At 31.5% G+C, this 15,271-nt stretch overlaps 1 protein-coding gene across 4 annotated transcripts in view; it reads left to right on the plus strand.

Moving 5' to 3' along the window:
• The window catches only part of LOC119689336 (protein outspread), a 92,382-nt gene that overhangs the window by 73,389 nt on the left and 3,722 nt on the right, over positions 1 to 15,271 (plus strand). For 3 of the 4 annotated variants that reach the window (XM_038104146.1, XM_038104147.1, XM_038104145.1), the window contains 8 exons: positions 2,434 to 2,499; positions 4,480 to 5,047; positions 5,460 to 10,375; positions 10,443 to 10,577; positions 11,638 to 11,774; positions 11,847 to 11,996; positions 14,252 to 14,357; positions 14,622 to 14,997. In XM_038104146.1, coding sequence (XP_037960074.1) covers positions 2,434 to 2,499; positions 4,480 to 5,047; positions 5,460 to 10,375; positions 10,443 to 10,577; positions 11,638 to 11,774; positions 11,847 to 11,996; positions 14,252 to 14,357; positions 14,622 to 14,997 — 6,454 coding nt within the window. The remainder of the gene's footprint in view (positions 1 to 2,433; positions 2,500 to 4,479; positions 5,048 to 5,459; positions 10,376 to 10,442; positions 10,578 to 11,637; positions 11,775 to 11,846; positions 11,997 to 14,251; positions 14,358 to 14,621; positions 14,998 to 15,271) is intronic. The other variant, XM_038104148.1, reaches the window with a different exon arrangement.

The following is a 15,271-nucleotide window of genomic DNA, read 5'->3' on the forward strand; positions in this document are numbered from 1 at the left end:
ATTATTTGTTCAAATATGCCAAGAGAACGAATTTCGATATTTATTCTTAGGGAATTATTTATTGTTCTTAAAAATTATTTATTAAAAAAAAATTTTAATTGCAAATATGCAAATTTGTACAGCCTACAACGTTATTGCTTGACTATGACAGCAGGTTTGTCAGAGAAGTGCGACAGGTCAGTCACTGATGTTTTGAATTCGTGGGCTTGCTCAAGAGTATCAAGTCCCAAAGTAAAGTTACGGTAGAAATCTCAATAGACGCAATTACATAAACAAACAGTATCTGCCGAAGTGGCATAGGAAAGTGTTCTAACACAATTCAAAAGAATTGTATGGCTGCCATTCTTTGCTGCTTTTTATACTTTGTCAACTACTCAAAAGAAAATAATTGAACAGCATGCAAGGCTAGTATTAACAAGGTTAATAGTAGATTTGTATTTAAAAGTGCACTTAATCGGCTTTCGTACCTCTGGAAAGGTAAGCATAAAATACAAAAGCTTCTCTAATTCTTTAGGAAAGGTTAGCATGATTTATTACAATCATTTTTCAGTACCCATTGCATGACTACAATAAAATCAGCTATCAGCTATCAATTACATAGACGATTTTATTATTTGCTGAAAGTACATGGAATTGCGGTACAATGTGTTCTGCAGGCATATATTTTACTTATGGTATTTCCTATTTCGACTACTACTTTTTACTTACCTCTTAAACTCTCTTATTATACTTATTCCTATTACTTTACTATAGAAAAAATCACTTCACCTCACTTCAATCTAAACAATCTATTAAGTTATTTAATTATCTTAATTAAAGTAAGTAATCAAAATTTCATATTTTTTATATCTAAAACCTTTTAAATGGTATTAACTTATTTCAAATTCCATTAATTATAATGGCTTGTACCCAATATGTTTTAAAGACTATTATAATAAAAGTGTTTACTATAACAATAACATTGTAAATTTGATCATCTTCGTTTAAAGTTCCTAAATGTTCTAATGTGTTTTTAATAAACAACCTAGTACTTATGGTCATTCCTCAGAAAATAAAACTTATGTTTATTTGTTGATCATTTCAAAATAATAGTGATTTTAGTGTAAACTCGCTTTTATATCTTTTTTACCTCTTGAGCTTTCCAAAGTAATAAAAACTTAAATTTAAGAAGTATACTATATAATATTATATACCTACTACATACAATGATTTGTGGATTCAAAACGGCTTTGTTAGCTAATTGAGAAGGATTCAGTCATCCCTCCACCACAACAAACTTACTAACTATATGTAAGGATACCAACTATTGTCAATTACGGCATCGACCTCTAGCGCTATCTATTACGAGTAATGTATTTGCAATGTTTCATAACAGTCTTTAAATCTTTATGTTGTCTGTACAATAGATAGCGTTAGTATAAATACCTATTTTAAAAAAGTTATATATACTTTCAACTCAACATTTCATTCTCGTTATCAGGAAATCATTGAATAAAGATCTTTTTATATGCTTCGAATTTACTTCACCCTATATTTGTATTCAGAACAACAAGTATTCTATTAATTTGTGTGTACGATTATAATGCATACTAAATTTCTTAGGTAGATTGTCAATTTTATTACTTCTATTTGAACATGAATTTCATTTTAAATTTTTTTTAATTAACCGATTATCTAACATATCCATGAATGTCAAAGAATGATTAAAATAAAGTTTTGAAAACATTTTTCATTAGTGGCCATTATGAATAATCTATAGGTAGACAATAGACATTTGTCTACTGAGTCAATTGGTAAGCATATTTCATATTATAAAACTTGATAGACACACAAGTGAACTATTGTAAATGATATAAGGGTTTTAGAGCGCGCAGCTTCTATTTAGCTTACTTTGTTATATTCTCAAAATATTATATATATCACAATTAAAAACTGATTTATTAAGCGGGTAAGCAAATAAAAATATAAATAAATTATAACTAATTATTGAATAAACAAAAATAATAAAAATTAAATTGAAATAGACTATAATAGACTATGTAAGCGTTTTAACAGCATATTTTAACTGATCGACAAATTTCTACTACTCAAATGCTATAGAGATAAATTTCTCTACTGAGGATAGAAAAATTTCTATCGGTTTGCAGTTCACAATACCATCATTCGGTTTTGTCTATCAGTAATAGAAACTTGTCTACTGTCTATCAGAGATAGAAAACCCATAATAGGCACTATTGAAACGGCCGTGTGAAAATTTTAATTTTGATATTAATAAATAAATTTTTGTTCTAATAAATTTATGACGATCATGCATTATACTTACATATATGTAAGTAGTTGGATTTTAATAATTTTAAATTTATTTTATAAATTAAAATAAAAATAATTATTTTGAAAATATTTAATTGAACTCCATATCTTATTTCATTACAGCGATGGCAGCGAAGATGGTTCGTACTCTACGACGATGGAGAACTTACTTATTCAGTGGATGAGCACGTAAGTAAATTTGTTTTTTCAAATAGTCTTTCAAAAAGAGTAGGTCAGATCCATTCAATATTAGAATTGTTTAATAAATATTAAAAATTTTCTATTTATAAATTAATTGAACGCAGCATAACTACAAAACTAATTTTATGCGTACTTAAAATAATTTACTATATATACGCTTAACATTTACGGAACGTGTTTATATTTTTCTTTGTTTTAATTATAACTTGCATATATAATGCACGTTAAACATTTTGGAAGGCTATTAAAAAAAATAAAAAAATAAATTCGCTGTTAACTCGTATATTTTTGAATAGATATTATGTGGATTTTGTATGGAAAATACAACTAAATGCTACACACTTATCGAGATTAAAGCTAAAATCACATAGATTTAAGCTTATATATTTCCACTACTTAAAGTATATTCACACTGTCTCATTTAGGCAGTTTTGCTTATAATCACTAATCAGGATGTTTTTCCATACAAAAATCTGTCATATAAATGAGCTTATTTATTGTAAATCAGCTCATTTAAAACAAAAATGTCGAATGCAACACTTAAAAAGAAATCTCCCACAAAGGATATTACCAAAATTCAAAGTGTGTGTCATATGTTTTATATGTAAAATGTAAAGAAACAACAGCTGAGCTGTGATAAAAGTCACTGAGAAAGTAAATATTTAATAAAATCTTTGTTTTTATTAGTTAAATATGGTACATAATTGGCATATAAAACGTACATTTTTGATTTAATAAACCAATTATATTTATAATTTTTTTATGTGATATATTATTAAGTGAAGTTTATAAAAGTTCTATCAGCTGCATATATGAGCTGATTATATTGTGAACGTTTCCTCATTAATATAAATGAGCAAGTGCGTAAATGAGAGAATGTGAATATACTTTTATTTTGTTTCATTATCATAAGTTATTTATTGCATGGGAAAGAACTTTTATGTGTTCTTTGAAAAGTTCTTCCGTTTGTTATGAAAATTTTCACTCAAAAATATGTACCACAAAAAATTAAATATTTAATTGATATATTAAATAATTTAATTATTTATGTATTGTAAAAATATTACATATTCAATTAATGAAAACAAAGATTTTGTTAAATACTCACTTTCTCAGTACGTTTGTTAACACCTCAGCTGTTGTTTGTTTACATTTTACATATAAAGTATATGGCAAATATTTCAAATTTTGCTAATTTTTCTTATGGGAAATTTATGTTTTCAGGTAACATTAGACAATATTGGTCTAATTTTTCTTGCTTTATTTTTATGTAAGTTAAATAACATGGAAGTTATTTGTATGATTAATGAAATTTACTTAGAAAGTTACACTTACTAAGTAAGCAGTGGAAGCATACTATGCTGCCTGCACTTATATTTTAAACTTCTAATATAGGCTAAATTTGCCAAAGCTATATAAGCTATATACAAAACAGGTGCAATTCCTAAGCCAAATGGCATCATTGTCCTAAACTGTGGCAGCTAGTTAGAGTAAAATTTTTTTCAAAACTAAGATTTTTGCAAGCCTAAGTATAATTATAATAAGCTTCACATAATATTAAAAAAAATTTAATCCATAAGCATTTCACAAGAAAGTGTGGCAACCCTGGTATTTTTCTTTCGTTGAAAAATGAAACATAACCCAAAAATGCAAGTTTTAGAATTTTACATTAGCGCGAAATTTGCTTTCATAGTGTTAAAAATAAATAAATGTGTCGGTGTGAACAGCACTTTAGCAGCTTTTATGCTAACAACAATGGCATTGTCGGTCTGTATGTCACAAAATCGTATACATGATATTTAGTCTTAGCTTATGCTTGCTAATTTGTCTAGCCAAGATACAATTTGCTAAGTTAAGATAGCTTCCAAATCGCTTTACTACCAACCAAATCAAGTGAAACGTATAAAAACATACAAAAACATTTATTTAAAATAGATATTATTAAACTTAATTTTTGTTTACTTACAGCCCGAGACAATACCACAAGCTTGTGTAGATATGACCAAAGTATTAGAAGTAACTACTGCAGAAGATGTTACTGGACACACAAATGCCCTTGCTATTACCGCACCCGATCGTATAACATTTGTTAAGGGAACTTGTCCCGAAGAATCAAAATGGTGGCTCAATATATTAGCAGCATTCCCAAAATCAAAAGGACGACACAAACGTAATGCAACTTTTCCTGGTGGACAAGCAACTACTATTATACAAACAAGTTTAGATGGAAGTTCTACACCGATGCGCAATCGCCATAATTCATATCACAAAGATGCTTTAACATCGGTACAGTCAGCTTCTGCTTCAGTTCTCATCGGTAATATGACTAATGATGGCGGTAAAAGTTTAGCGAATGTTTGGAAAAGTAAAGATGCGAATACTAGTTTAGATCCCGATATACAGGACGATGAGGACATTGAAGATTGTCAGCTGGATGCTAAAAAAGAAATTAAAAGTAATGAAACAGGCAATTCCACAAATCCTATCGGACAAGACGAAAATAATCGAAACGCTGGAAATGAAATTACAAATAGAGGTATAATAATAGAATTTAATTTGTTTTAGAGTCAAGAAGCACTTCTGTTAAAAATATTAATCGTATCAAGCCTATATAGATTTAAACTACAAAAACCTTTGAATATAAGTATTGTTTTGTGAACTTAGATATTTATTCAAGAGGAAATTTCTTCAATATCACTGCTAATAGTTCATAAAGCAATAATTCCAATATACATTTATAAAGTAGCAACAAGTGTCCAAATTATACTAGTAAGGTTTCTAAATCTTGGCCTTACATTTTAAAATAGATAGCAAATAATTCAGACTTGATTTCTAGAAATTAGAATTGCTTTCAATTTGACTCAGATATATACAAACTACTGAATATATGTAACTGCCCGAAACATAGAATTCCATTAATCTAACATATTTTATACATTACATTTTAGTTTCTTCATCGTGTTTGCTTATTGAAGATATTCGACGTGATGAGAAAACAATTAAAGATATTGCCAATACAATAACAAACCTAAGTCAACAAAAAAATCGCTGGTCGACAACAACTGTGAACAATGTTTTAAATAGTCATCTTCACCATACAAATTTAAGTCATGATAAAGAAAAGAGTTCTCAAGATGAAACTGATTTCCATCGACCAACCAAAATTGTGCAGATCCAACAACAGCAACAGCAGCAGCAACAACAACAACAACAACAACAAATCAAACAGCAAACAACAGTTGTTAACCTAAGACCAAAATCATTACCTTTGCCATGTAATACGACATCAGCCATTGTTTCAACTATCGTCAAGAAGATGCCACCTGTGTTGGTAACATCGGCTAACTCGAAATGCAGTACATTAGGTGATAGTAACACGAGCAACAATGGCAACAACAACAGCGGTAGCAATAATAACAACATCAGCACCACATGCATTAGTGTCACCAACAATAAATCAAAATCTAGTCCCCGATTACAAATGCACTTCAAACAGCTACAACAGAAACATCAAAATAATCAGGAGCTTCAGCAGCAACAACAACAAACACAACAAGTCAACGAAAGAGGAGACCCAGATGGTGGTTGCAATTTAGATGATCTCTCAAGCAACTATTTGAGCAGTACTGCTGAACTTCGTGTCAATACATTGAAAAAAGAGTCACTTAATGCCAAGAAAGGATGGTTGATGAAACAGGATAATAGGTCTGGTGACTGGACAAAGCACTGGTTTACGCTAAATGGCGCAGGATTATTTTTCTATCGTGATCCTATTTCCGAGGAACGTGGCGTACTAGATGGTGTACTTGATGTGAACAGCTTAACGAATGTTACTGAGGTGAATGCAACTAAGAGCTATGCTTTTCAGTTGGTTTCGTGGGATAAACAACGTTTAACACTTGCTAGTTTATCGCCAAATTCACGGAATAGCTGGATTGGCATGTTACGCCATGCTGCTGGCTTGCATCTTCAGACAAATTCTAACAATAATTCAACCAAAGCAACGACATCATTACTTAGTGGCGAATCCAAACTTTCGGTATCACCGACTGATATTGTCATTAAGGAAATAAAATACGATAATGCAAAAAGCGAAATCGAAAAAGATTTCATAAAAGCACAAATTAATCACGAATTAATGTTGCAAAGTCATGAAGCTGAAATCAACAATAAATCGAAAAATATTGATAATAAGCATATGATAACTGAAACTAGTCCGAATGTAGTTATAAGTACCACAAGTTCAACACCAAAAGTCACAGCCATAAGTTCGATAGCACCAAAGATACAAACACAATTCTCTTCAGATGAAGAATATCGAACAGCATCTGAAGGTGGTCGGCGTGATAGCATTGATTGGGGCTCACCACTGTCACCTTCTCCGCCAATTACTTCGCCGTTAATTCGCAATGCAAAAGATCGTATGCGTCCACGTACAGTAAATTGTTCGCGTTTACAGAAACGTAGTAGATCTTCACCACCCAGTTCAAGGCGTAGTACTGTTGATAGTGTTTGTTCTGATGAATTGCCTATAATACATCCTGTCTTAGAAGAACTCAATATTGACAAAGAACTACAATTTCGTTTATGCAATGCAGAAAAAGAACGTGACACACTACGGAACGAAGCTAAAGATCGCGAAGCTCGTATGTCAGAACTATTGTTAACGCTTGAACGTACAGAACAGGAACTTAATTCGCGAATAAATGAAATGGAAGAAATTCGCGAAAATTTAACAACGCAACTGGATGATGCTAGAAAAAATGCGGAGGAAATTGCTGATAGACTAACTGAGGAATTAGAAGAAAGCCAAAAGAAAATAAAAGAACTGGAATATCGTCTCGCACAAGGCATAGATGAAAATGAAACCCTCTACAAAAAATTTCGAGAACTCGAGGAATGCACTCCAACTAGTTTTAATATATTAAATCGAAGCAAGATCAAGCGTATGGATTCATTAAGTAATTTAACACAGATACATTATATTGATCCATATAGTGTCGAACGAGACTCATTAGCTGAGGAATATAATGAATTGCGTTCCCGTTTTGAAAAAGCAGTAAACGAAATAAAAGCAATGAAACGTGAACTCAAAGAATCGCAAAACCAGTTTGATTCGCTTGAAATATCGTATGCTTCTCTTAAACAAGACTTAGAGCGTAGAGAAATTGAGGATCGGTCGCAGTTACAAATGATGGCAGCCCGCATACAGGATCTTACATTAAAGTACAGTAGTTCGGAGCGGCAGGTACGTACATTAAAGCAAAAGTTGGCTAAATCGGAAAGAAGGCGATCGTTGTCATTGAAAGGTAAAGAGCAACTGTCAATATCAAAGGAGTTAGAAGTCAAAGTATCCGAGTTGGAAGCAAAAATTGATGTAATGGAGAAGCAATCACCTGAACAAAAACCAATTTATCTTGAAAACAAGCAGCTTCAAAAGAAATCTTCCCGTCGTAGATCTTTAGAAAGTTCTGCAAGTACAGATTCACTGCAGTTTATGGTCAGAGTAAATGATTTAGAAAAACGTATGGAGGGTATTTCACCAACATCATATTCCGCTCCACCAACCCCAGCCAGTACGCCAGCTACAGAAAATTTACACAAAAAAACTACTAGCACGCCCAAAATATCTGAACACTTAATTGAAAGACTGAGGGGCCTAGAGATTGTATTAGTTGAAAGCAAAAATCGTCTTGAATTGAGCCTGCAACAGCTACAGAACCTTCGCTCTGCACGTGCCAGACGATCTGTTTCACCAATTACTGATCGTAAAGACTGTTATCGTTACGTAGAACGGTGTATTCATGACGTTGTCAAACTGTTAAGAGAGTCATGTGAAAAATGCACGGTAAGCAGTAGTATTAATCCACCAAGTGTTACACTACCCGAAGCAGGACTCGTAAGAACAGCATTAACGCAGCTTGAATCACAGCTGCGAAACAAATTAGCAGACCTTCTGAAACAACGACGTGTTCTGCGAGACAGAAACGAACTGACAAAACGAAAAGATCTCGAACTATTAGCGGAACGCATTGCATTTGAAAGTGTTTGCTTTGGTAGATTGCGGGATTCTGTTAGTCGTGCTGAAAACCCCGAAACGTTTGGCGAGAGGCAAACTCGTGCTGAAGTTGCAGAAACATCTCATTTGATGATTATGTTGAAGTCAAAATTAAGCGGTAAATCTGCGTTTAAAACAACAGGTAGCTTAGACATCTTAGCTGGTGTACTAGCACGTCGTCTTGTCCTGTCCTCCTATCGCAAGGATAAAGAAAAATTAAATTCAACAATGGAACCAATTGATCAAAACATTCTGGATGATTTATTAAGGCAACAAACTGAAATAAACGTTATTGTGATGCGCTATAAAAACAACGCAATTGAAAACTTAGCCACTGGTTTAGCAGCTGAGACACTCAGTTACATTTCTTCAAATGATTTGGTGCAAGGTGCCGTGCAAGAAGCTTGGAGACAAGCACAGGAAACAGTAAATGCAGAATTGGTGCAGTCGGAAATTGCTCACATTATGATGCGAAATGCTGAGCGATTTGAAAACTCAATAATGCCTGCATTCGGTTACACGCTTACAGCAGAAGAACGACTGTCATTTGAAAAGTTTGCTGACGCAGTTCACGAAACCCTACGCAAAGAAATGGAAAACGCGGTGGACTTGTTAACGCATTGCTATGAGGAAACGATGCAAAAGATTAAACATGGTCAGTGGCGCTTACATTTGGAAGATGAAAGAAAAACCTCAGAAGGCCGACAGTTGTTATCAGAATTTGCTGATATAATTGCTCATAAGGCATTAGTTGATGCTAGAATTGCGGTACTGCGTGGCGACTATTCAGTAAACCAAAATCGGGAACAATGCGATTCGAATGCAAACATTGGCATAACTTCTTTGCAGAAATACGAAAACCTTTTTGAGGAGTTGTCAAACGATTTGCAAATAAATAATCCGGATGACATACTTGCTGAAGCAGATTTCGAATTTCTTTACAAACAAAACACAGTTGATTTTCTAACTGATCGTCAAGTATTGTCCGAAATCTCAGTATTTCTAGGACAATTAGAGGATTCGCTAATTGCACTGCAATGTGAAGCTGACTCATCAACAGCTATATCGCGGGCTGCTATTTCCATTGAAAGTCTGCAAGATGTATGTAACAAATGCTGCGACCTAAGACAACGCGCAGACCAGTTGCTGAAGGAAGTGCATCGCAAACTGAATACACCGTGCCAACACTGTTTGCAAATACGCGATAAATTGCGAAATTTACAACAACAACATGAAACTGAAATTTCACTCCTCCAACAAACCCATACCAAAGATATAAACGTGCTCATTCAGCAGGTTGAAAATCAAAAAAATGCGCTAAAATCGATTGAAATGGAAAAAAAGGTAACCGAATGCGATTTGAGTAAGAGCGCGAAGATCATTGAGGAACGCGAACACGAATTGGAACTTATCATTCAAAAGCTAGCGGCTAAAGAAAATGAACTTATGCGGAAGCAAAGTAATCAACTTGAGCTGTTCCAGCGTTTTGATGACATGGAAGATAAGCTGAATATGTATCAAAAGGAGAGTGAATCACTGACTTTGAAATGTGCACAGCAAGACAAGGAATATGCATTGCTCTTGCAAGAACGCGATTTCTTTAGTTCAGGTCTTAATAAAGAGAAAGAACGAAGCCAAAGGTTTGAAAAGCGACTCGAAATGCTGGAGTTAGAGCACGGCAAACAAATGGAATGCTTGCAAGAAGCATATCGGGATCAAATACTTTCACATTGTACTGATTTTAGTAATGCGCTTGACGAGGAGACATTCAGACAACGATATCAAACCGAGATCGAGCAATTGAGAGTAAGTTGTGATATTAGTTTTGTGTTAGTTGTTGTTGTTATTTATTAATGTAATTATATTTTTTTAGACTCTTTGTGAGAAGGGTTTATCTGCAATGGAATCATCTCATAGACGAATTGTTAGCGATTTAGAAGAGAAACATCGGCAAGAAATCGATCGTCTGTTGATTGAAAAGGAAACTGCTTTAGCAGAAGAAACACAGGTTATTAGTTGTAAAGATATAACTATAGTTTGCAGTCCCGCATTGCGAAAGAAACAAAAAAAATTTGAATACGAGCTGAACTGTCAAATCCTAATTGATCTAAAATATTACCAAATTTAATTGGTTTTAGTTAACCTAACCAATATTATAAATATCGATTTATGTTAATTTTTATTAATTACGTATTTAGATTACTGCTGATTTTAGTGGTTTAGTAGTTCCTGTATGGATCAGGCACATTTAGAATTTAGAATATGGATGCGAGTGATTTTAATAGCAAGTATTCGTGATCTAAGTGGAGAAACCTGACATTTCAATGTGAAGGAGTCAGGGAGCAATTGAGCTCAAATTGGTGTGTGTATTTAAAAATGAAAACAAATAGGCGACATTATGAAGAGTAGAACTACATTTTGGAAACACATTAGGAATTGATACACTTTTGGTTGTAAATTATAGATCAAAAAGAACTCTTTTTTATTGTTTTAGTGGCTGTCCACCATGAGGTTTTACTAGTTCTGGACACATCGAGCAAAAAGAAATACACAAAAGTGTAATAGAATAAAAAAAGATAAAAGTACAAGAAAAAAGGAGGAGTGGGGTGAAAAATCTTAAGAATTAGATCGAGAAAAATTAGATAAACATATAAAAATTATATAAAGAGCAAAAAATTGAATTCTTTACCTTCGATATTACTTCATTGTTACATATTTAAATCTTTTTAGATATAGAATAATTTTCATATATGCCACGATTCTAATTTCCTGAGTACATTCATTTCACAATGAATTTGAATTAAGAAACCTATGTTGAGCAACTCTTTCTACCACACTATTTGTCAATATACATTAATTTTAAGATATCAATATATATAGTAGTATACAAAAAAGTGCTCAATATAGCCTATATTACTGAAACAAACACATTGTGAAATCGACATGCTTTGAAAATCGAGGGTCGTGACATATGTGTACTTAAAAAAAAAAATAGTAATGGCTTTTAATTTCAACTAATTTTTTTATATTACATATTAAAACTTGCTGTGATCCACAATGGTTTAAAGGCGACTTTAGCTGCGTTAGATGCTATGCGCAAAGCTCATCAAAGTGAAGTCCAACGTGAAGTGGCCCATTTTAAACAGGAATTCTTAAAGCAATTTAAGAAAGGTGAAGATACAACAGACGCAATCAGAGTGAATGAGTAAGAAAATATTTTAATTTAATTCTTATTCACATACATAAACTAATGCATTTATTATTCTTAAAATTAAAGGGAAGAGCTTGAGGAGTTGCGTCATGAAATTCTATCCTTCTCCGAAAAGTATTCTATAAAATGTGTTGAAAATGCAGCTTTAGAGGAAAAATTGAGAGTCGTTAACCATAAATTAAAAAATTTTCAACAAATGCAGCAATTGGAATTAAGGTTAGTATAAATATTAAACTGATATCTTAGGAAGTAAGTAAAACTGTACTGGAATTTAATGACGTATTGACTGAATACTTTGTCACAGCGCTCTCTAGTGATTAAAATATTTTCAAATCAAGCAAATGTATCTGTTAGAAATATATCTTGTGATCAAAAAAGAATTTTAATTTTTAATTTTTGAATTCCCGCGCTTATCCAATCGGCAAATTTTTTTTTTCACACTGGCAACACTATTATACACATTCTGTCAAAGTTTAACGCATATCGCATATCGTATAGTTTTTATTTGGCGGTTATACAAAGAAGTTGAAAAATTTTCGTGTCGACGAACGACATTGTGTCACAGTCGCTATTTTAATTAAATTTATTTATATATTAATTTAGGATTCACTAATCATACTGTAAAAATGAAATTTAAAATGAAAATAAATATACATACATATATACATAGTGAAGATTAAATAATATCTACAGTTTAAAATTACTTTCATAATATTTTCCAAGATTTTCTGGTCTTCATTTTGTTATGGGTTAGATATGATAGAAATCCAATCCGTAAGGATTTAATATCCTTAAAGAGTTACTCGAGAAGTTTTTTTAGTTTTAGAATTTATTTATATAAAAATATTAAACTGATTTTTAAGGTCAGTTCAACCGAAAAAACTAAATTCTTAATAAAAGCTGTTATTTTCAATAGAGAGGTTTTCATCGAACAGTAGTAAAATGGCAACAACAATCAATTTTTTATATTATTTTTAATTATTGAATTATTGACTGAGCATACAGCTGTTTTTAGTATTGCCAAATACTCATCATTAGTGGTTTTGGAATTATGTGTTATATTTAATTATTTGTAAATAATTTTTTGAGACTGCAAGTGCCAAGGATTGAACTCGTAACCCGGCAAATTTTAAGCTTATAGTCAGTGCTCATTAGACAACTGATATGAACTAAAAAAAATATTTCTAAGTTATAAGTGGAAATATAAGTATGAGTAAAATTTCATAATATGTTCACGATAATGTTCTTTAAACATTTGCATCTTGCATAAATCCATATCGTTATAAATTAAGTGGAATTAATAAAATTTACTTCATCACTTTTACAGTTTCTTTATTGATTCCAAATCACTTAAGTCCCAAATTTGAAGAATATACTAAAGATGTAAAATTATCAGGACACATTTTTCATTACATTTTAAATGGTTTATTTAGTTGGAGAATTTTTGTATGTAAAATAAAGTATTCATTGCTAAAGTATTTCTACTTTCCAGCTGCAGTTCAAATTTTTTTGTAACTATTAAGACTTTAAGACATATATACAAGCATATTATGTTATTGAAAACCAATTTAAAATTAATAAATATTATAAAGTAGCGTCTTTACGAACAAACGTTAGATAAATGGTCTGATTTAATCTTTATTTTAATTTCTAGTTTAATTTTTGATTTAAAAAAATTTTTAATCTAGGTTTTTGAACTAACCCTAGGCTTGATTTTTAACTATTCCCTCAGGTTTTATTATTTCTTTGTTTTCAATGCACAGTGCGGGTTTGTTATCAATATTTGCAATGGCAGATCTCATCTTTAATAACTTTATATATACAAATAGCTTACGTTAGATTAGGTATACTGACGATTTTAGGAATCCACTTAGCCCTATAGGTTCATTGTATTATCGTATAAGAAGCAAACAAAAGAACCTTGCATCTCCTAGGTTACTGTCTAACGCATTGTGACTTCGATTAATCATGCTATCAACTTACTTTTTAAAGTAAGTCTACTTTTTAGAGAATGTCAGTTTCAAGAACTCCCTTTAGAAAGCATTTAAAGCTAATGGTAATTTCGGAAGACCAACGTTTTATGTGATGCTATAAGTGATATTATCAATTTTACTTACCGAAGCATTTCTATTCGGGCCGGCTTTGATTTTTTTGATAAGATGCAGCTAATGATTCTTCACTGTTGTTTTAATTGTATTACTTTAATATAAATAATATAAAAGATACTAAATTCATTAATGTTAAACTATATATTATTATTTTCATTATTATTACATTATTATTATTATTATTATTTTATTTTCGTTTTATGACGAAAATAAACTATTTGAAAGTTAGAAGGATTCGAATAAAAATGAAAAGACAACAACAAATACTTTAGTTAATTTATTAAACTTTGCTGTTTCGAGTATTGCCAATTACTCAATTTAATTTATATTTTTAATCAGATATGATTTTTTATTAAATTACAGAAATAAACAATTTCGTGCACATCTGGCTTCAGAAGATACAACGACTGATTCATCTTTTGTTCAGGATCTGAGTTTTAAAGATGATATAGCTAGTCGAGATAGTGAGGTAAGAAATGCGTTAACAGTTGTAAGGTAAAACTTTTTGTAAAATATGATTATGTATATATAAATTATTAAAAAAAAAAAAAAAAAGAAAATAATATTAAATATACATATTCATATGTATATACGGCATATGGCATGTTATAATACCTAACAACTTATAGAATAACATTAACTGTCACTAATATAGTTAAAATACATTCATACATATTGACTAATAAAATATTATCACCGAATACGTAATGTATTGATGTTGTTTGTACAAAAGCTAATTACACACGTTGAACAAATTGTACCTCAAACCCCGGCGATTGAAACAAACCTACTATCATGTGAAGAGGGAAATGATGGAGCAGCACCACTTGAAGCAGTCATAAATACTAGTCAATCTAATTCAATCAAACCCGACGTACACTTAACTAAAAACATAAGAGTGTGTCTGGAAATACCTGCGGAACATAGCATTGAAAGAAGCTGTGTTCAAAGCACCGCAGAAATACAGATAGGAGAATTAAAAACCAAATATGGAATTGATAATATGGATGACGATGAGAGTGAAGACGAAGGGGACAGCGATAACTGTAGCTATTCGTATGAACCTTGCTACAAACCATATACATTTCATGACAGGATAAGTTTTGAAGGTAACGTCGATATATTGTACTCTGTTGGGTGTGTGTAAAATGTCATTATAATATTCTTCAAAAGACTGGAAGCACTCTTCTTTCTTCTTTTACCTTTTTCTCTACTTCTTAAGGTTTTTTCGTACTAACTTTTAATGTATTCACTTTAGTACAGTTTTTTCATCATAATATTTCGTGATTCTTACATTTCTACGAAACCTGCTATATCTATATGCTGTATGCTTTAATATGAAAAACTTTCATTTCTGTAAAATTCTTTCGTTATTTTGTAAAA

Source organism: Teleopsis dalmanni, chromosome X (genome assembly GCF_002237135.1).
Source record: "Teleopsis dalmanni isolate 2A chromosome X, ASM223713v2, whole genome shotgun sequence".
NCBI lineage: Eukaryota > Metazoa > Arthropoda > Insecta > Diptera > Diopsidae > Teleopsis > Teleopsis dalmanni.